Below are 22933 nucleotides of genomic sequence, written 5' to 3' on the forward strand. Positions count from 1 at the left end.
TCACACCACCTAGTGATGCATTGAGGACCTGTATCATTCTGCCTTCAGAGGAAAAAGCAAAGATGAAAAGACATATTTACACATGTAGACTCATCACCCATTCAAACCTCACACAACAAAGGAAGGATGAGATAGGACATCAAAAAGGAGTTGCTGCAGCAAATCTTGCAATAAACACCATAAAAACAAGAAAGCAGGTTATGAAAAAGTAAAACAGCATGTGCTCAGGGGAGAGGCAAGGCTGGAAAAACAAACAAGTCGAGCTAGAGAAAAATATGTCGAGAGACGGAGGGAGATGAAAGGATGAATGCTGAGGAAGTTGCATCATTTAGTTGTAGTTCTCCCCTTAAGGCTGTGCAGCTTAACCAAGGCTTTTGATTGGCAGGTGGGAAACATTAATCTGGTGTTCTGCATCCTTTTTTCTTCTCATTTTCCCCTCTGCCCTCCCTCGTATTCTCTCTCAGCGGAGGACATCTTATCAATCTTGTAAACCTATAGGAAGCACTGTTTTTCCTCCGAGTGTTTAACCTCATCCACCTCCTTGCTACTGCTCTACCTTTGACTTCCTACAACTGAAGAACCATCATGTATAAGGTGTAGAGGCAGATGTAAGGCAGGTGTGAGGTGCCTGTCATCTTAATAACTGCACAAACACCTCAGTCTAATCATATACATGCATGTGGTGCATGCAACCAGACATAATTACATGTTATTTGTGCACCGTTTAACAAACGTGTTACCCAACAATTCCTGGCTTTTCAGATTTAAAGCCTGCATTTGTCCCCGCTTGTTGTATTGCAGTTAACACAGCTGTCGCCTGCGTAGAATCAGTGTTGCCAGATAGCATTTCACTACATGACCCAGGCTCCCCGAGCTATTTGTAAGTTTGTCTCTCAGCTAGGAACTACAACAAGAATCTTTTGTTTCCATTACGCGGCATTCAGTTAAGTTGAGGGGCCGTGTCCACAAACTCACCGCTGAATGTGTTAAGTACACCAACCCTGGCTGTGGACTCTCGCTCCATCCCAGCCACTTTGTCAGGGATGAGAAAGAAACAGGGATTGATTGCACGCATGCATGAAAAGAAAGGATTCCTGTTGTTCAAACAGTTCAAGGAAGAAAACACATAGGGGGTGTACTGAAAGTAGCAACTGTTTTTTTTTTCTTTTCTTTTTGAGATACAATTTTTTACATGTAACCAAAGACAATGTCCTTGAAACGGGTACAAATATTTTTTTCCTCTTCCTGCAATTTTAGTTTTTTCAAATGACAACTCAGAAATATTGTATAAAATAAAAATATCAGCTTCAGGGAAAAAAAAGTAGTCTACTCATTTTTAAATGTCCATTAACCGCTATGTACAGGAGTATTTACATTCTAAAATTCCATTCAGACCAGAGTTTTGCAAAGTAATTAACAGTAAACACAGTTTCAACTATGTTAACTGCAGCCCTACAAACCAGATAAAACTAATCTGCTTATACAGGTATGGCTGTCATTCAAATCAGTGATCGTACATGTGAGCAGTACAAGACAGAGTTTTGAAGGATCATGTGCATCATCATTACAGGTAAAAATGACACCATAAAAGAATAAATTAATGGGAGCTTAATGAATGTTGTCTAATGCAGACGCATCACAATGAGTAGAAACATGACGCTACAAGTGGCTGGACATACAGAAACCATCAGGAAATACCCCATGTCAATTAACATGAGAATAAAAAGCACTTCCCATTTTATTAAATGCAAGTTTTGTTGAAATTTTGCGTGTTTAAGCCAAAACCATAAATAAGCAAATTCTGTAAGATACATGTAATCATGTCCAACCACTGAGCTGTGTCACATGGGATACATTTTAATGAATCATGGTGTGAAACTTTAGACACAAATGGCATCTCACTAGGCAAAGACTTCGCATTTACAAAGAAGGAGAAAGCATTAAATTAAATACATTTAAAAAAAAAAATGTTTAACTTCATTACAAATTCAAAAAGGAAGCACAACCATAAATTTTATGAGTAATTCATCACATCTGTTATACCTGTGAGTTTCAATGCATACTGTAATTACATACTCTTGAATTAATTGGACTTTAAATAAGCTAAACAAAAGTATAAAGTATAAAATATGAGCAAAATGATAATGGGTGAGAAGGAAATCTAAAATTCATAATAGCGTGTAATTTCCAAGTGCCATTATAAGTCAAATAAAGGACATCCTATTAAAGTCGGTATGTCACACAGTCCTGATTTCTTTCAAAGTATTTCATTCAATTAGGGTGAAAAACAAAATGCCCTCAAGGAACAAAGAAAAATCTAAAAACATAAGAAAACGCCTATGAACTCGCACAGTTCACAAGATAAACGTGCAGAATGAGAACATAAAAATCTAAGATTAAAAAAAACAAACTCTCCTTCCCTTAAACATTCAAACCAACTGCAAAAATGTAGGTAAATCAAAGTATGCATAAAAAAAAAAAAAAATCATTCCACATGAGTTTACACGTAGAGACATCATTCTATCCATGAAACTGATTGTTTTTCATGCTAATCAAGGATTTCACCCATTGCTTTGATGTGGATGAGTAAAGATTAAAATGCAATGATCCATAAAATTTGATTCAGAGGTTCACACTCCAGCTAGGCTACCAGGAATCGAGAGCAGGCAGTGAGACAGGAGACTCCACCTCAGTGGCCTGTGACTGTCGAACCTTTTGGGACGTTTTAAGAAGAAGTCTTCTTTGAGTCAGTCTTCAAGTTTGACATTCCACAGAGTATTTTTAAACTTTAGCCTAGCCCCTGCCTGATTCCCAGTAACCTGAGGATGAATCTTCTGACTTTGAATGTGGCGTTAGTTGAGTGGAACGGAAGAAATCTGCATGTCTGTCAGCTAGCAGGGCTTTGGTTCAGGCTGTGCTCCAGAGAGGGGTTTAGCTGTAACAATTCAGAGTGATCACAGCATTGGGTGATCTGGTGAAGTCAAAGCAACGCTGCCGAGTCTCCAATGACCTCTTGTGGCTCCTGTGGGTTAAGGGGCACCAGTATAGCCTGGGATCCTTTTAACGTGCGGACTGAGAGTTCCCCGTCTGGCTGCCTGTTAACAGTGCTCCAGGTAGTCGATGACCCGTGAGATAGACTTCTGTCCTGTGGTGCCCATGGCACACTGTGTGCAGAGACAGAATAAGAAAAAACAAAAAGGAGAGTGTGAGTTTGTTAACATGTACTACTATACTTGTGAGGTCTTGAAGCACAGTGAGGGTCTTTGGAGGATGTTTGAGCTTCTGTTGACTTGAAAAGGCAATATTTATTAAACAGATGTTTCCAGTCTTCAGCTGTGACAGGATGTGTCACTTTCAAAGCTGCTGGAAAATGCACATCTGTGACTGTGTAACTGTTCAGCTTAATATTAATGCTCAACGAGAGCCTGACCGATATATCGGCAGGCCGATATTATCCAAAGTATCGGTATTTATAATGGCCAATAAATGAATATTTAAAAAATAAAATAAAAACGGACAAAACACCCTTCAACCATGTTATGAGTGTTGGCGTTGCATAGTTTATCCACCAGAGGGCGCTCTACAACATCTCTGTTGGCAACACTCGTGTTTAACTCTAAGTTTCATATCTTAAGTTTGTATTTTTATACATTTTATTTATCAGAACTTTAATATATTTTGTTGTTCCTCTGTTCTGTTGTGACAATAAAACAAGTTTATTTTTAAACTGCATTATCATATTATTTTAGTGAGGACTCATAAATAACTACAAATAACTAATGTTTAATTTTAATAAATCTGTTTTGTTACGCGTTTCTGGATTTAAAAATATGTATGTATGTATGTATGTATGTATGTATGTATGTATGTATATATATATATATATATGTGTGTATGTGTGTGTGTGTGTGTGTGTGTGTGTGTGTGTGTGTGTGTGTGTGTGTGTGTACTACTTGAATTATGCTGCTTGGATCCACACTAATCATTTTTAATTGATAACAATTTATTGGTCTTATTTTGTATTATAAATGGCACATTACTGCCACAAAAGCTCTATGACAAAGCTAAGTGCCACTAGAGGCTGTGCAAGTGATTTTAAGGCCCAGGCATACGGACCAGACGGCCGACCCTCGGAAGAAAAGGCAGTTGGACTGATCAGTCTCCCGAGTTGGTCAAAAAAGTGCCTCGGAACACACCAAAGCGACGAGACGTAATACGTCTCCATAACAGCAGGCGGCGCTAATCTGTATTGTCGCCCCAAAAATAAAAAACGGCAGCTGATTGGACGAACGCGTCACGTGGGTCTGATTTCTCCAGAAATTGAAAGACAGACTGTCATGGCGCCTTGTTCAGAATACGATCTCATATATATCACATTAAAACATTTTAAGCGAGAAATAGACCATGCAGTTGCTGAATCTGTCTTCATTTCAGATCAACAAAGGTCAGTTTAAAAGATTTTTGTCAGATTTTGAGAGACTCTAGTCACGCTCATTCCGCTCCCCGTTTCCGGGTTAGCACTCTACCAATCAGATGGGTCATTTGAGTCCGACTGCTGGCAGTGCCCGCCCCGCCGATTATACATGTCAAATCGGCCAAAATGAAGGCCGACGGCCTCTCGGACGGACGACGACACGGAACACACTGAACAGACTCGAGTCAACGACCTCGCCAGACGGTCTGACGGCCGATTATCGGGCTGGTGTGTAGTAGGCTTTAAACTGGCTAAGAAGCTATTGAGATTTATTGGTTTTCACAGGCATTTCAGACATTATGCATTCCTCAACCTTTGCGTCAATGAAATAAACAGAAATAAAAGCTTCCATTTTCATCTAAATTCTAGTGTTTACTCAGAAAGGAGCCGAATGAAGGTGCAGAGAAAAACAAGATCAAACCCTGCAATTATATTCTAAACTAAAAAGGAAATGTGAAATTACTGGCCCTCAAAAATGTTTATTAGATCCAGGCCACAGTGAGTCCAATTAAAGGGACTTTGGTAACTTCAATTTAATAATATGCCTGGAGCTAGGATTGCATCAACATTTTTGGGTGCTTACAAAAAGTACCTCTGATGTCAGCGTGAAAATGATGGCTTATCTTTTAGTTTGGAAATCGATTCAACTTGTCACTACAGCACTACACTATGATTTAATTATAATGTATATGACTCGTTTCTTTTATCATAATGGTGACAGCATCATCATGCAATGCTGAGGTCAGAAGGTCCGTCTTGGCAGTCATACTCACAGTGAGGTTCATGAAACTCAAGAACTTCTTCAGCATTTCTGTCATGATGGAGAAATCCCCTTTAGGGAGATGCTCTCTCACAGTAGTCGCATTTGTCTGAGAGGGACAGAAAGGTAGGGGAGCAAAGACATGAATATGTTTGACGAGGAAAAATAATCTGAAAAATCATATTGCGTATATATCTGCGTCTGATATTCTCACCTGGCTTCCCTGGCAGAGGCAGCCCAGCAGCAGAGCTGTGTAGGAGGCAACGATACTGTCCTCCATATGCTTGCCTGCATGCTGCAGAGCTACAGCAAACACAAGGGAGAAAGAAAAAAATGCACAATTACAGATACATGTTCTTTTGGGGAAGAGGGTTTCAACTCTCATGGTGAGAATAGAAGGTTGGCTGAAAACATCCCTGTGAGAAGGACTTTGTGGCTGTAATTCACTGCTCAGTTACCCAACAGGTACGGAGGCTAAAACATTCAGGGGAAGTCACTAATAGTGCCATTAAGTCCTAATTGTATTACTGTGCTTATTGGTGGCCACATTCAATGGAACAGCAAAAAGGTAAAGCACTGGATTGCATTTCACAACTTGTGATTCAATCATATGAACAATACAGCTATGCAGTATATGAGCTGTATACTGTGAACACACAAATGGTGTGCATTCAATGGTTGCAATGGAGTGACGTCCCTGTGCCTGCACAGTTTCCTATACAACATAAAACAGCTCAATTGCAGAGAAATAATGTGGATTAGGGCTATAACTAATGATTATTTTCAAATGAGAATAATCTGCAGATTACCTTCTCGATTCATCATTTGGTTCGATAAAGGATTTTTAAGGCCGATATCGATACAAATATTTGGCGATTTAAAAATCCGATATATCGGCCGATATATATTTTTTTTAAATCCAGAAACGCGTAACAAAACAAACAGATTTCCCTAACAGTTCATTGTAGTTTGAGTCCTAAAATAATATGATAATGCAGTTTAAAAATAAACTTGTTTGTTTTACTGTTACAACAGAACAGAGGAACATCAAAATATATATTAAAGTTCTGATAAATAAAATGTATAAAAATACAAACTTAAGATATGAAACTTAAAGCAGCCATATTATGCTCATTTTCAGGTTCATAAATTGTATTTTGAGGTTGTACCAGAATAGGTTTACATGGTTTAATTTTCAAAAAACACCATATTTTTGTTCTACTGCACATTGCTGCAGCTCCTCCTTTCACACGCTGTCAGGTTTCTGTTTTAGCTACAAAGTGAGACCTCTTAACTTCTGTAACATCTGTTGTCAGTCGCACATGCGCAGCAGCTAGGTAAGGATTACATGAGCTAGCTCCAACTTCGGCCTGTACAAGGCAGGATTAGCTGGGAGACTTCTTCTAAATGAGGGCGCACTTCCAACTTTGCGTGGAATACCTGCAGAACAGTGACATGTAAGTAGTTCTATACAATTTATTTTGTAGATTAGGGTGAATTTGTGTGTGTTGTAGCAGTGTTTTGCCATTCAGAACGAGCTAGCATGCTAGCGCTAGCATGCTAACGGTTAGCCCCCTAGGCCCCTCATCTCGGCTAGTGACGTAGAAAACCCTGCAGATTTTGAACAGCTCACCCGGAGACTGAAGGCAGGACACATTCAGAAACCCGTATCTCACTCAAAACAGCATGGATGGTTTTTTTTCAAAGTTTGTATGCGTGTGGAAGCACCAGAGACACAAAATAACACCCCAAATCCCAGAAAAAGTGATTTTTTTTCATAATATGGGCACTTTAAAGGGTTAAACACGAGTGTTGCCAACAGAGACGTTGTAGGGTGCCCTCTGGTGGACAAACTATGCAACACCAACACTCATAACATGGTTGAAGGGTGTTTTGTCCGTCTTTATTATATTTTTTAAATATTCATTTATCGGCCATTATAAATGCCGATACTGATAGTTTGGAAAATGCCTAATATCGGCCCGTCGATATATCGGTCTGGCTCTAGTTTGGTCTTTACAATATCAGAAAAAAAGTCTGTTGAGAACCTGGAACTTTTGATAATAGAATTTCCACCCATCACTAATTGATTAGTCAACTAATCGCTTCAGCTCTAATGGATATATACTGTTTAAATGCTTTGTAATCCAGTGGTATACTGCAGTTTGGTGGAAGAGAAAGAAACCCCACCCTGCTGTCTCCAAATTCTTGCTCCCTAATTAGTTGAGAAGCAAAAAAGGTTAAGGCCACGTAGTAATCATAACTGCAACATTAACCACATGTATCTAGATAATGATTTTAGCTGCAGCTAAAAACAGCTCCTCTTACACGCGTGCAACTTCAAACACAAACGTCTACCTTTATTTAGATCCAACTCTTCATCCTCCTCCTCTTTCTTCTCCTCCTCTTTCTTTTCAGTTTGGCTGTCGTTGGTTTCGGCTGCCACCCACTGGATCTCTCCCGACGTCTCCTGCCACTCTCCGCTTTGGTCCAGTGCCGGCTTGGGCGCCTCACTGATGAGGTCGTCAGTCTTAGCCTCAGCCAGGATGGCGGCGCGCTCCCTCTCCAGGAAGAGCTGCGATGTAGAGAGAAATAAACTGTGTGAACTCCAAACACAAACTTTTTAATTGGAGCCAAGTAACACAGCATATTTTTCATAATTTAAAGGGAATGAAGGGATAGCAGTTTAGCATGCATTTTTTCAAGGCGAGGTCAGAAAGCAACTGGGAATGCCAAAAATGTACTTGACAGTGAAAGGTAATTTTAAAGTAAATCACTACTTTGCTCTCAAAGTTCCCCTTTTAGAAAACCTAACTAGTCAGTTGGGAAAGGAGTTGGTTAAGACAATATCAATAATAAAGCAAAAATATTAAAATCACATTTTTATCTTGAATTTCAAATCCACAAATGAGTGTGCATCGATTGGCTTATTACAGTGTTTAGGCTGTAAAATGTATGCAACTTCAGACTTTACTTAAAATGCAGTCAACAGTACAGCTTATGGTTGTGTAGTAGGGCATGTAGGACAGGGGAATTTTGAAACGATAATACAGCAATATAGTATCATCCATATTTATTACAGTATCAGAGTAATGTTTCAACTCTCAACTGTCTCCCTGAGAAAACATGTGAAACACTGTCTCACCTGTTCATACAATACAAAGTTGTCTTTGAACAGTAAAGACATTTACTTTTTCCTCATGACTACTCATCACTAACTACATCACTGCTCACATCCTTACTTCAAAAGAAATGATGAGGAAAAACCCTGTAGCCAAGACAAAAGAAAAAAATATTTATTAATGAGTCCTGGCACAATTCCTACCTGCACCAGGGCAGCCAAAGCACCAGAGGCCTTGGGTCTGACAGCTCCGTCTCCCTGAGTCTCAGCTGTGCTTGGCGGTGCCGACGCTGCCGCTGTGTCAGATTGGGTTTGGTCAGCAGGCTGCATCAGGCTGTCTTCCAGACAGGTGTCATCGACTGTGTACTCCATGTCCACCAAACAGTGGCGGTTTCTGGAGCTATACTCCACAAGGTTAATTAGTAGACCCAGGCCCTGGTATACACAACAAAATACACAAATAAGACACGCGTTCACGCGGGCACAGACGTACATAGAGCAAACACAGGTTGGTAGAATATCTTTTTAACAATTATGTGGTGTTGTTTTGTTCAAGAGCGCCTTACCAGTACTCGCACGTCAAAGCGCTGCTCGTGGGGGATGTAGCGTGGAACTCGGAGAACGCAATTCAGAGCAGTTACGGTCAGCTGCTCCTGCTCACCTGTCTTAGTGCTTCCCCACTCTGCAGATAAATAATAAATTATTAACCTCTGCTCATACTAGTCAATACCCTACTAAGCAACTGAAGCCTGAGTAATATGATTTATATAAGCACAATAATAAGAATATAGTCCAATACTGGTACTATACACCACAATATTGAAAAATAATGCAATATCACATATAACATAATGAAACTGCTGTTTAATGCAATAAACTGTGCTTCATTGTTATGCATCACATCAGACAAACAATAAGCCATAATACTGAATCATTGTCCAGCACTTAAGATCCACAAATGCCAGATAAAAGCATACACAGAGCAAAGGCAAAACAAATGCAAAAGCAAAACATATAAAGTAGTAAATGGAGAATACCATTGTCGTGGGTAAGGTTGAGCAGCACTCCTATGATGGCCCTCATGCAGTCCTCAACAGCCTTGCCCACGTTACTGAAGCTGCAGTGGGGCAGCGCTGCACCCGACAATGACAGAGAGCTGTTGTTTAACGCCCTGCTGTATCGCTGAATCATATCCTCACAGTACCGCAAAGCTCTGGTGAAAGGAAGAACCAAGTTATTTGGCAGAAATAAGGCCCATTTTGAAGAAAACAAGCGTAAGGGTGAAGGACAGAGAAGGAAGAGATGAACATAAACAGAGATGAATTTTAAAAGTCAGATTCCCTTTATATGACAACCCTAAATGGAATTGTGTGTCCACCAATACAGAAATAGTAATAATTTTTTTTGTCAGATCCAAATTTGCTGATAAATCTTTAATTTTATCTTTTAATATAAATCTTTTAATTTAATTATGGTAATCAGGGAGATAGTTATGTAATTGTCTATTACTGTAAGGTTTGAGCTTTAATACTTATTCCTTTACTTCAATAAGGTGAAAATGTTTTCATTAACAGACACGCAAGTAAAAAGAGCCATAACACCCCTGAGGACAATGTGAAATGTGATGGGTACAAAAGTACAAAGGTAAACTGATTGTATTTTAGTCAGTGTCTCAGTATGTGTCCGTGTCCAGTCAATAATAGCTCCTAGCTGTATGTGGTACTCACCTGGCAGAGGAGACAATGAGTTGTGAGTCTTTGTAGGCAATCAAGTAACCCTGGTTTTCTGGGTTCTGCACTGTCACCTGTTGGCAGAAGATGAAAGAAATAAAATCAATAGGAGGGGAGAACTACATTGAAAGGCTCGAAAAAGAGACAAGAAACAGAAAATGAGGGAAAACAACTTTGTTTGGTTCAGACCTTTGATCATTCATCAATCATTTCATGTGAAATAGTTGATAAGAAACATTGTTTTTTTTAAACAAAGCCTTTCATAAAAGGTAACAATGAAAAGTTACCATCCACTTTACAGTACTCAATTACTCGTCCTTGAGTGTCACTCTTGTATGACTTTGGTGAAAGAGGAAACCCAACTTAACAGAGCAGTACTTACACTTTCAAGTACTCTCAGACACCTCTCAGCCCCCCATAAAGATGCTACAAGGTTCTCCTTGTCATCCTCTTGGCTCAGGTTCTGCACACACTCTTTAACTGTGGTACCACAAAACACAAAAGCACATTACACATCCTGACAGACACATAAAAGTCAACAGCTGTTAAACTTGAAAATGGAAAGCAAATCTTATACACAAGTACAGAGACTTGCAAACTGCTCACCTACGTACAATGCATCCTACACACTTACCTTTGTCTACAATATGGTCCAAACCGCCCAGTAGTCGCAGCTCTTCTTTGAACCAATCCCCGGCTCTCTTGGAGGTTAGAGAGAGCAATGTCTCCATGGCAAGGTGGCCCGTCTACACAGAAAAAGACATGTCAAATCTGAAATATCCTGCATACACTTTTATTTGCCATGACACATTTTTTCTACTGGAAAACCTAACCATCTGACAGCGCAATGAGGACATGAGCACATTTTTTGATAACTACGCTATTTGATAACACACAACCCACCGTGATGTTTTCCAAGTCGAGGTGCTTGTTGTGCACGGTCTCGCACAGCTTCCTGATCTTCTCCTTGACTTTTTCCACCTCCTTTGCGGTGAGCTGATCCTGGTGAGCCGAGTAGTCCTGGTCCAGTTCTAGCAGCTTGATCATAAGCTCCAGACAGGCCCTGTCTAGATCCATGTTAAGACGATCCCGACTCAGAATGTACATCAGAGCAGCCGTGCACAGACCAAGGTTCTGATAGAATGGTAGAGAAAGGCTATTACAAAAGTGGTGCAGAGCATACATATGTATGTGTATATTTGAACACCCTGGACCAGCTGGAAAAATCTGAATAGCTGTCCACTATCAGTACAGCATTCTCTAAATTAGGAAACATAGCTTCAAAACACTTGTTTGTGTCTGTGCAACAGAGAAACGTCTTAGTGTGCAGAAATACTGCACACTAAAAAAAAAAAGGTATGTACAGAAGACCTCAATGCTTTGATTTGAATTTAATAATAATTTAAATTTTAATAATAACTGCAGCATGTAGACATTTAACACTTAACACCCTCTTCATTAGCAAATATTGCACAGGTGTTGATCAACATACTAAAACAAAATTCAATCTTCATTTTTATACTGTAAAGCTGCTGTGTAACATGCAGATCACATTGCTATTGCTTGTTACTTAAGGCTTGAGACAATTTAGCAACAATGTTGACAGAACAGACTAACAATGCATGTCTGGGCAGTAGTTTCTGAAATAAAATGATTTTTACTTGTTGAATCAGATGAGTCAGTCTATTTCGCGTCTAACCCCGACACCAGCGCCAGCTAAGGTTCATGGTTCAAACTCCCATAAAACACAATGATTACAAACTTTGGAACTGAAACTTAAGAGAATATATTTATAAAGTACTAAGTAAACAACTAAAGCAGCAATTACTTAAAAGTGGCAAAACTTATTACCATTTGTCACTAGTTAAAAAAAAATTTTTTGAGAGAGATGACAACGTGAAATTCAAAAAGCAGGTGACAGAAAAGAGTTTTACTGACCGGGTGTTGTGGAGCATCACTGAGCATTTTGAAGACCTGCGCCACTTTCCCTCTGGCCCGCAGGTGCATCCTGAAACCAGGCATGGCACACCGTGTGGCCAGGCTGATTATACTGCAGCAGCGAGAGAGGAATAGAAACACATTCAAGGTGGTCTTTCCTGAGCGGACTTCGTTTTCACAACAAATGTAGCCGTGTGATTTATCAGACTACAGAAAAACACATTTTTAATCTCAGCATATTAGCCCAACATGGTGGAAATGTTGGTGGAAATAAAAGTGAGACGCATAAACAGAAGAGGGCGGAGAGCAACGCTAAATATAGGTACACATACTACCTCTATAGGGCTAATTATTTATTATTCATTTATTATATCATTATTTTTGTGTTAATTAAAAAAAAAAAAAAACTTTAAAAATAAAAAAAGTGTGGATGAATCTAGTGGATGATTCGTCATTAAGAAGTGCAAAAACACTATGTTGCATGTGAACAAGACATTTGAGTAAAAAACAATTAAAAAAAAAACTTTACATTCTTTGTGGTCTCTTTAAACATATTTAATTTGTATCGCTACCTCCTGCTGCTCTTGGTTAGAATATTTATCAGTTTTGTTTGATTTAAGAATCAAATTCTCAAAAGCTTTGATCAAGTAAATCAGCTGTTCCTGTAATTGCTTTATGAATAGGCTAGGCTAACACTAGGTGACATGAACAAACGTCGACAGGAGCTTGTACCATTCAATCAACTTAGTGAGGTACTTGGTAGCCATACAAATCAGTACCATCAGGATGCCACTAGAAAAGAAATATATGTCAGAGCATCTAAGCACTCCTCTGTAGAACTGCACAGAAAAGGCAGCACTAAGTGTTTATTCCACTTACCTAAGGCATCTTGTGTTGAGTGGCTGACTGCTCTTCAGCCCTGTCTCCAAGTACTCAAAATCATCTGTGAACTCTTGATTCTCTCCAAACTCCACCACGTCATTGAAGTGCTTCACATGCTGCACCACCGTGTACAGCTGGTGGAAGGGGAATGGGGTTAATTACAGGTAATTGGGAAGCAGTGCATCTGTCCAGAGTCACAATCAACTTGCACAAACACAGTGAGAGAATTGCTCTCATTGTTAAAGTCCCCACTATTGGTTCCATCACCAGCAATAGCTGACTGTGCTAATATCCATCATCAATAATAGCTCAGCCTGTGGAGTTAGGGCCTGTTCAGCAGTTGACTCTATGGGGCCTATCTTGCACCCGGCGGCGCAAAACCCGACGCAAGTGTCTTTGCTATTTTAAGACCGTCCAGCGCCCACATCGTTTAAATAGCTAATTCACCTGCGCCCATCTTTGCGCACGTGGGCATGCTGGTCTTACAGGGAGGTGTGTTCAGGTGAATTCTTGGCGTATTGCTATCTTGAGGCAGCTGGAAGTGATCGCGCCATTGACCAACAAAAACCTGGTCTAAAGTCAATAGCGCAGCATTTCACTGATTATTTTAACAGCGCATTATTAAAATGCGCCTAGACTTGTGAACAGCGTGAGCCTAGGTGCACACACACAGGGACGCGCAGCAGCACACAAACATGCAAAAGATTAAAAATGAAGATATTACAATATGAAATAGCATTATGCCATGATCTGCTTGTGCGCTTTCACTTCTCGCACGAGCAGATCAGTTTCTTCTCTCCTTCCTGCTCAGCAAATCTGCCATCATAATAGCAATGCGCCAAGGTACAAACACGCCTGGCATTTAAAAGGGAATGGGAGATGACACTGATTGGCTTATTGCATGTTGCGCCCAAAACACAACTATGATTAATTAAGCCACAAAGTACAACCCTTTTGAACCGGCGCACAGACCCTTTTATCCGCCATCAAACTAGCAAAAGTGGATTTCGACACGCCCTAAATGCAGCTGCGCCATGCGCTTCACACCGTGCGCTTAGATCGTTAAAATAGGGCCCCATATGTTTACCACTATCAACAGACATGCTGTGTTTGTGCACTGTAGGGCAGTTTAAATTAAACAGCTACAGTCCTCATTGCTACCTCCAATCTACAAAGGGGTTCATACAGTGAGCTTGACATGCATCAAATGAATGCTATTCTTGTACTGCATAACCTGCATCAAATGGGTAAAAGCATCTTGGCCGAGTATGTAAGAGAGATGTGGTGGAATTTCCAGAAACACCATGTTATGGTATGAAGAGACAAAAATAAGCTTAGACAACATCAGGTCATTCATTGGTCACAGGTCAGGGCACGAGAGTATAAGGTCAGTCTCTAAAAACTAAGCCATGTATAATGTATAAATATGTTTGGGTCTATGCAGTCAGGGAATGTAGGCAGCTGCATGATAACAGAATGTTTTGTTTCAGGACTGTCTCCTTTTAGATTTCGGTGAAAACAGGGTAAAGGGGCCTGACACACTGTAGCATACTTCCCAGAGAGAGATAGGCTCAACTATGAATTTGGGTTAAGCATCTATGTTTACGCCGCCCGCAATATCTTTGTTTACCTTAAAAGTTTAGCTAAACTTAACGCATCCAGCATGAGTTTAAATCCACCTACAGGAAGACAGGAACTTCAGAAGATGGGATGGCACCCAAATTGTACTGTGTGATCCTAATTTCTCCTCAATTGAGTGTCCATTAAATGCTTCTGTGCAATTCATCAAGGTCTCCCGAATATTCTTTACGTATGTGAAATGAGTTGTGCTGTTTGAGCTTTTCCATAACAAGAGATTAAATTCTTAGCTACATGCAACAAATGTAGTAAAAACTGAACACAAATTAGCATTACGCTGCGAAAGGCAGTGCCTCCTTCCCCCCTGAGCAGATGTCAGTGTGCTCTGGACTCACCTCCTTGTGCTCCTTCCTGCATTTGAGTGCAGTGACAATATCCTGGTTGAGTCGCGTGGGGAGAGTCTCTGACTTAGTGACTTTGGGCGGCGGTGGAGGGGCTTTGAACAAGCCATCATCTTTATGGGAGTTGCTGTCCTTGCTGCTGCACGATAAAACAGCCTGAGGAAGAAAAGAGGCGGAGAAACGGGGCTCATACCAAAGTAACAAAATCTGTTTAACGACATGCCCGCAAGATTTACCATAGCAGAATAGTCAGTTAAGCACACAAGTCTTTAATAAGCATTGTTAACAGATGTCAGATGAGGTAGTGCTTAGTCAAATAAATCACAGTTGCCAGCTTAGACTGTCTCTGAACAAAACATGTATTTCCACGGGCGAAATTCAACACAGAATATACAAATAAACCCAGGTTCACTTGTCTGGGAAAATAAACATGTGAACAGAAAGAGACTGACTAGAGCAATTAACTGTTGACTACTAAGAGACCAATAAACAATACCCTGGGTTGTGGACAGTAATGAATGAAAAATTCTGTAAATAAATGGTATTAGTTATTCATATTTGTTTAATATAATACCCTGTAATATTTTTTTTCTTTCTAATTTGTGTCAAAAATGAATTAATTTAATAATTTCAAATGAGAACTTTACCCGCTTAACACGCATTTACCCTTTTCGCACACTGTAAAGTAATAGCTAAACTCAATACCAATAACCAGCCAGAGAACGATTTCTTACCGGAGCGGTTTGAGATCGAGAAAGTGGAGGCACAGGGATCTCTTCAGGCTCAGGTTGATTCCAGTGGCGAGCGTTGTACACAGCTTTAGCAGGGGACTGGAAACCAATAAGAATTTAAGAATTGGTTAGTTATCTAAACAGACAAAGCATAACACCTGGTATTATGTTAGTGGACCATGTACATGTCATGCATTCATTCATTCATTTAGTGATGGAAATGTTCAGACACCCAAAGCTCTAAGCACCATAAGCATTGCCACCCATACATGAACAAAGACTATGTGGAAACACTTTCATGTTAATCTCCATTAACCATTCCAGCACAAAGCTTAAGTAGTTGTTGTGAATTAGCACAACTCAACACAAACACTGCATGCTGTAATCAGGACAACGGACTGAGACAACAGCAGCCTCTGAATGGAGCACAACAGTCCCAAAACATTTCCTAAAAATGACAGATCGTGCGATTATATATTGCAAAGACAACACGAAGAACAACACGGAGAATAGATTTTTGTCGATGATGTAGAAGCAGTAAACACAAAGAATTAGGAAGACAGACCACAAATAACCCAAAGCTACTGCAAAACATGATCTAGATAAGCAGAGCAAATACGGACATTACAGAAAATATTCTGATATAGCAGATGAGCCTGATGAAGAGGTAATATTCAAACCCCCTTCGCACTGGAAGACCACGTACGTCGTGTGCTACTGAACACACATTTAACTCATTCATGCAAGACTGCTGTCACAAGTTAATCGCTGGGCATCTCCATTCAGAGCCTCAAGTCTGCAACTGTAGTTCTAGCACACATTACAGCTGAATCACAAAATTACATCAGATAAAACAAACAAATAAATTTAGGTTTCAGTTTAGCTTATTTCCCACCCCCTTGCTCAATTTTTCTCTAATGCTCTCCTCTCTCATATTATATCAGTCTATTTTTAGACAAGCTGGGTATTCTGTTATGTAAATGTCATTTAAACATCTATAACATTAAAAGAAATGCCTGTCCAAAGCCAAGCAGTGTCAGACCCAAGATCGACCCTGGCCAGGAGGAAAGTCATGAAGGCAGGTTAGATGACAAAGTTACTTTTGAGTAAAAGCAGGCAGAGAAAGACAGATATTTCTAAACATGCTCATATACCTTTTTGGGTCCACTGAAGATCTTTTTGTGTCCACTGCCAATGTCCTTGGATTTGTCACTTGGCTTCCCTGAGCGTCCTTTTTGGCCCTCAGCGACGCCCGGGCTGGACTCATCAGAGAAGTCAAAAGCATCTGTTGGATAAACCAGATTGTTGATGGCGAGAAACTAGCACCAAAGTATGAATGGACTGGACTGACGCGTCATCAATTATTTAAGTTTTGGGAAAAATGTGCATGTTTTAGAAGCTTCTTGTCAGGCTACAAATATATTAGTCACAATATCACCAAAACTGCACAGAGGTTAATTAAAAATAGTATATATCCACGACGTTCAACTTCCGAGATTGCTGAGGTACCGCCAGAAATTCTGCCAAATGTCCCTCATTTCGGCCGGATGTCCGTTACCTTGGGGTGTATTTATGTTTTATTTATTTTATTTACGATTTATGAGATCTATGGTTGACTGCTCCTCAGATCTCTGCAGGGTAAATCCAAACAGCTAGCGAGACTATCTGTCCAATCTGAGTTTTCTGTTGCACAACTAAAACAACCTCTGAACGTACACGTTCCACCAAAACAAGTTCCTCTCCCGAGGCTATTTTGCAGCGGCACCGTGGCTCCGTCTGGCGCTTAGCGCCGCCCAAGACGAGTGTGATTGGTTTAAAGAAATGCCAATAAACCAGAGCACATTTTTCCCCCATCCCGGAATTCTGAGTGGGCTCGCCAGACCCTCCTCCACAGCACTGTCGAGGAAGGTCTGGCAAAGCGAGACTAAAAGTGATTCAATGGCCATGTATCTATAAATTAAGAATCAGCTCACCTGTATTGCTGCTGGCCTGGCTGTCCTGAGAGTCGCTGGTATGAGGGCTGTCCACACCGGAGCTCAGAGCAGCTAAGGCTGCAGCCGCCTTCTTGGCCTTTTTCTCTTTGGTCTGAGAGCTCTCCTCATCGCTGTCACTCTCGCTCAGGTCGTCGAAGCCAAAGTACTTGATCTTGTAGCTACTCTTGCCTGCCATGCCACCTTCTGGACCCTCCTCACCCCCCTGGTCCTCTTTGTCCTCAAACCCAAAAAACTCTAGCTTGGTCTCAGTCTTGGTTTTCTTGGTCTTTGTCTGGGTGGGTCTAAACCTGGGAAGATACAGTGAGAGGATTTGTTTCATGTTTGTTTGTATTGCTTTTTACTGAGGATGTGGGAAAGAGAGGGAAACTGGAGCAGGACAAAGCAAAACAAAAAATTAAAAGCACCCATTGAAGCGGAACAAAAAGAAAACAAAAAGTAGGGATCTACATTTTTGTACAACTCAATGAAGAGAAAATGTCTTAAAGTTGGACAACTGTTCACAGTGAAGACACCACAATGTAACCGTTCAGAAACCACTCAAACATGATGCATACTATAACAATAGACCACATACACTAATGGCAGTGTCTCCAAAGAGCTGACATAGACAGTCAAATTGAAAATAATTATTTTCTACTTAATATAATTTAAGTCAATTCAGTCACTGTGGGTAATGTGACATTGTATGCAATGATATTGATATTAACATCCATCTAGATGTATAGAGTATCGTTGTGCTATCCTCTGCAATTCTGAGTTTTGTTTTAGACTTAGGTATCAGTCATAGGACTTAACATTCATCACCATCATTGACCAATTTGCTCAGCCTGCTGTGCTATATCCAATCTGGAATAGGTCTACTCCTTCCCTGTAATATTTCAAACTGATCCACCTAACAAAAACCTTGTGTACAGCTTTCAAACCTGCATTAAATGTCAAACTATCACAAAGCAGCAACTTAGCTTTTGTCAGTGAGTAACACCTCCCAGTACATGACATACCTTTAGAATATAGGCCTTGCAGCAAATGATTACACCTCTTGAGACATCGATATTAAGGCCTTTACCTATAATAGTGTGTATTTTGCTCCTCAGCGGCTGAACAAATTATATTTCATACAACTCAGTCCTAATTGTGGAACCAGTGAAGTTGAAGACAGGATGTTCAAAGCCCCACCGTTATAAAGCGTGTGTGAATAAGTGCACAATGAAGTGCAATACAAAAGTGATGTTCTTTATTAGTGGCTGACTCATTTTACTTTGTATGTAAGGTACTATAAATTTCAATACTACAAAATCCTGAATGACTCAATTTATGGAAGCTGATAAATTACTTAAATAACTAATCAATTTTGTTAAACTAAGAAAATTTAGAAAGATACCTAGCCTAGAAATCTAGATGCACCAGGGTCAGTCTAGCGAGCTGGAAAAACCAAATTCTGGTCAAGCCAATCACATCGTGTATAGAGTCGGTGGGCGGGATTAACATAAGGACGGCAGAGTTGCAACGGTTCCACATGAATTCCCTCTAACTTGAAAACAAAGAAGATGGCTACTGCTGCTGGCGAACAGCGGTCTTTTGAATCGGCTTTGGTCGCGACTCTGGAAGACTTTGAGTTAAGCACTGAAGTCATTCTTAAAAAAGGAAGATGCGTTCGGAGTTTTGCCGACCGGATACGGCAAAAGTGTCTATTCATCTATCAACTAGCGTTGCTCTGGCTGGCTATGAGTGCAGAGGGAATTCTGTTTATCCCCGCCCCTTGGATTGAGCCCTGCCAATGGTGAGTTCCCAGACCCAACATCTTGATGTGGGTCTGGCTTGTCAGGCTAAACGATACCAACTTTGAAAAAAGGATTTTGAAGACAACTTTTTAGTAATGTTCTTCACAACGCAGGTTGTTAAGACACATAGAAATTGAAATGACTTACCTGGTAGGTTTGGGGGGAGGAGCATCTGACTTCTTCTTCATCTGGCCTGCATCTCCAAGGTCAGCAGGGACAGCCGGGGTGACCAGTTCATCAATGCCTCGCTCAATTGAGTCCTGGATAGTGACATTGCACACCGACAGACAGGAAGGGTGCAGAACTGTGTAGTCCCGTACCCTCCCGCCACCCCTGCCTACGGGCTTGGCTGCCGTTTTAGCATTGGCAGTCGTACTACTTGCGCTAGCAGAAAGGACACTGTTGGGTTTATCTTGGGCACTCGCTGTTTCAGTGGGCTTGTTGCTGTTGTTTTCCACCGGTTCAGAGGATGTTTTGCTTGGCCTGGTGGGTCGCTGGTATTTCTTGCAGTTTGAGGCTCTTAGGGTAAATGGGGAAGGGGGGATGTTGTCCACTGGTTCTGGTGGAGGCTCTGAGGGAGGCTCCAGCTCAGCACCTTTCATTTCTTCTAAAGGCAGTTCATCATAACAGGAAGAGGTTTGGAAGTCTCTGCTACCACCTGGTGCATCAGTGAAAAGTTTAAGGGAGGGGACTATATTCGGAGAGGAGGAGATGGGCCTCTTGGGCGCTGAGAGGTTCTGATCATTAGAGGGGACTGTGTCTGACAAAGGGGCCTTGCATGCAGGTTTCTGGTTGCTATCTGATGTACTTTTGTACCAGGTCTGGTTATTTTTAACAACCCTCTCTTCGGATGTTTGCTTGGCTGTGAATGGAGAAGACAATTACGGATGGTTATATGAAAACACAGACATTGCCACAAAATGGATAGCAGACACTATCAAACAGGTGGAGATAAATAATGGCATGACAGGTCGGCTACAGATAGTAAATTAACTGTCAAGACAATCAGGGACAATGTTGGGTATGTTAGTCTAGTTTATATATTATTGATTACTTACTTGTGTGAAGTAACGTGGCTGTTGAGCTTGCAGAGCCCTGTGCGGAAGTAACAACAGTGGCTGCCCCACCTCCCTGCACTGCGGTCGACTTTGTAACAGCCCCTTCATTGACTTTCGACTGGGACACGTGAGAGGTTACAGTCTTGGACTCATCATCGCTGTCAAACCCAAATGGGTCTCCATCACTGTCGCTGTCGCTGTCCTCAAGCCTGGGCCTCTTGGAAAGCTCAGAAACTTCAGGTTTTAAAATAGGCCTCTTGCCCCCCAACTGAGCCTTGTAAGTGGTCTCCCCCCATTTGGTGGTCAGTGTTGGCTTTTTATTGGAGAAGACCTCATCAAATTTCGAGTTGGCCTCCCCTCCCTTGCGGTTGTATGTTTTACCAAATCTGGATGTCATGTCGGTTGCTTTATGTTACATATTCCCTGTGAATAGAAGCAGAGAAAATAAAACACGCAGCATTGTACAACGTTTAAGAACAAGCATTCATCCACGATCACACTGGCAAGGTTGGATTAATTACCTTGGCTTGTTCTGGTTGATAGAACACCAAGTTGAATGACTAACGATAGCTCGCTAGCTCAAAATGCAAAGCTTGCATAGAATGCTGCATTCAAGTGGTGTCGGAATAATCTGAAAAAAAATTGTTCCAGACTTGGAGAATTTACGTGAATACTCCCTCAAATCGGACCAACTCAGAAAGTCGGCGAAATGTCTGATACACTTCTTTTTTTTTTATTATCAATCTTTATTCACAGATAAGGATATACACCTGGTGATAACATATTCTGTACATCTATGAGTCTACAATTAACAAAACAGCCAGGGAGAATTGTCTGGTACACGACTTTCTGAGTTGGCGTCATAGTACGCAGCAACATGGTGGACGAAACTAAATGTTCACATATTGCACATACGTTTGTTCACATCACATATTTGTAATATGGTATCAAGTTGTGACCGTTAGTTGCTGTCCACGTAGAGTGGCCTAGTTTGTGTTATTTATAAGCATTAACCCTGATAACAAGTCAGTTAACGTTAAAGCAGTATTTTAGTGGTTTTAGGGAATGTACTGGTGCAGCAACAAGTCTGGGACAAGATCGCTATTATAAAGATTCAATGTGAAATGTATAATGGAAACCGCTAACGTTATTGTTTAATTGCTCTGAGCAATGAAACACAACAAATAACACACCGAACTCAAAGAACGACTTTCCAAATCGGGAAAGGGGGCCATCCGAGGAGCACGTGAATGCAGCATAATAACATTATCGATCGTATATGTGCAATACGATTATCAGATGGATTAACTTTAGTAAAACTTTTAATTAATTGCATTACCTAATGTCACAGTGACAGGGCAGTACATATTATATACGTCTGTTAACTCTAGCTAGGCCTGCTCCTGCTTGTAAAGTTGCTATAAAGTTAGCCATTAGCTTCGACATTGCTAAACTATGCTAACGTTAGTCCCCTGTTTACATTTCACACTTCTGCATTAAATGTGTAAAATGTTGTGTTTTTAATATGATCAAGTCATTTAACTTACACATTTGAATACAGAGATTGAGGTTTAAACATCGTTGTGAGTACAAAAGAATAGCAGCACACACTGTTACCTTTCAACTCCGGCGACTAGCTAAACGTCCGCTTGTGTTTTAGCCAGCCGGTTGGGCCTGATCTCCCACTCGCGCACGAATCAAGCGGGTAAAGTCCGTTTACCGCAGTAGAAACAACACTAGAAACACATCTCCAACCCCCAAGAGCAATGTTCGTTTCCAAAGAAAAGCGGGCAAAACGCACCCGTAGCTAGTATTGTCTAAATATAGTGGATAATCCGGACTTTTTGCATTTGGTAGTGCTACTGACGGCCATTAAAATATCCCCTCCCTCTTCGTTCCCTGGCAAGACCCCTCTGTAGTGCGCCGCAAGAAGGGAAATGGCCAATCAGCGGCAGGCAGGTTCTCTTGTGCTTTGAGACGCTGTCAGCAAACGTGACTCTGATTGGTTAAAAAGTGAAACCATAATAAATGATAGGGGGCGCTGGAGGTCCACATTAGTTGATTTAAACTTGAAGACGTGCCAAGGAGAAACGGTACAATCATGGCATCAGGTTATCTAAATTAAGCAACTTCCAGATAATTTATCAAAAATCGTTTAGTTTAAAATTATTTTAATATTCTTTAAACTATGCACGGTTTAAAAAATAGGGGACCTAAATTATGGATGTATAGGCATTTCTGTTAATATTGACTTAGTCTAGTAATGTTAGAGTAAATTAAATGAATTAGTGTTTAAAGGCTCGGTTTACTCAAAACAAGTTTTCATAGGTACTGTTTGTTCAGCAAAATGTCATTCTATTCACATGTAACCAGGGCATATTTTTCCCATTTTGTATATTTATTTTTTATGTGATCTTGTGTGCTTCTATTCATCCCCGTTGTACTGGGAGTAGGCTGATACTGATATCTCAAAACCATGGGCAAT

At 40.6% G+C, this 22933-nt stretch overlaps 1 protein-coding gene across 1 annotated transcript; it reads right to left on the minus strand.

The window, feature by feature from the left end:
* Window positions 1–1134: 1134 nt before the first annotated feature.
* wapla (WAPL cohesin release factor a) lies at window positions 1135–22378 on the minus strand. Its single transcript, XM_031308296.2, has 20 exons — window positions 22066–22378; window positions 20449–20871; window positions 19538–20252; window positions 17589–17896; window positions 16770–16900; window positions 15619–15714; window positions 14879–15040; window positions 12903–13039; window positions 12024–12135; window positions 10989–11219; window positions 10720–10831; window positions 10468–10565; window positions 10083–10159; window positions 9393–9568; window positions 8922–9037; window positions 8560–8790; window positions 7593–7809; window positions 5449–5537; window positions 5248–5343; window positions 1135–3164 (listed from the first exon to the last, which is right to left on the minus strand). The coding sequence occupies exons 2-20, from the start codon at window positions 20843–20845 to the stop codon at window positions 3099–3101; spliced, it is 3567 nt and encodes a 1188-aa protein (XP_031164156.1). The 5' UTR covers window positions 20846–20871; window positions 22066–22378; the 3' UTR covers window positions 1135–3098.
* Window positions 22379–22933: the final 555 nt, after the last annotated feature.

Source organism: Sander lucioperca, chromosome 15 (assembly GCF_008315115.2).
Source record: "Sander lucioperca isolate FBNREF2018 chromosome 15, SLUC_FBN_1.2, whole genome shotgun sequence".
NCBI lineage: Eukaryota > Metazoa > Chordata > Actinopteri > Perciformes > Percidae > Sander > Sander lucioperca.

Bases quoted from the DNA above. Each gene is read 5' to 3' on its own strand.
- wapla (XM_031308296.2), bottom strand. From the start codon at position 20,845: ATGACATCCAGATTTGGTAAAACATACAACCGCAAGGGAGGGGAGGCC. The intron at 16,901-17,588 runs GTGAGCTGATTC...TTTATCCAACAG, and splicing joins CCAGGCCAGCAGCAATACAG to ATGCTTTTGACTTCTCTGAT. The intron at 8,791-8,921 runs GTAAGGCGCTCT...TGTGTATACCAG, and splicing joins GCTTTGACGTGCGAGTACTG to GGCCTGGGTCTACTAATTAA.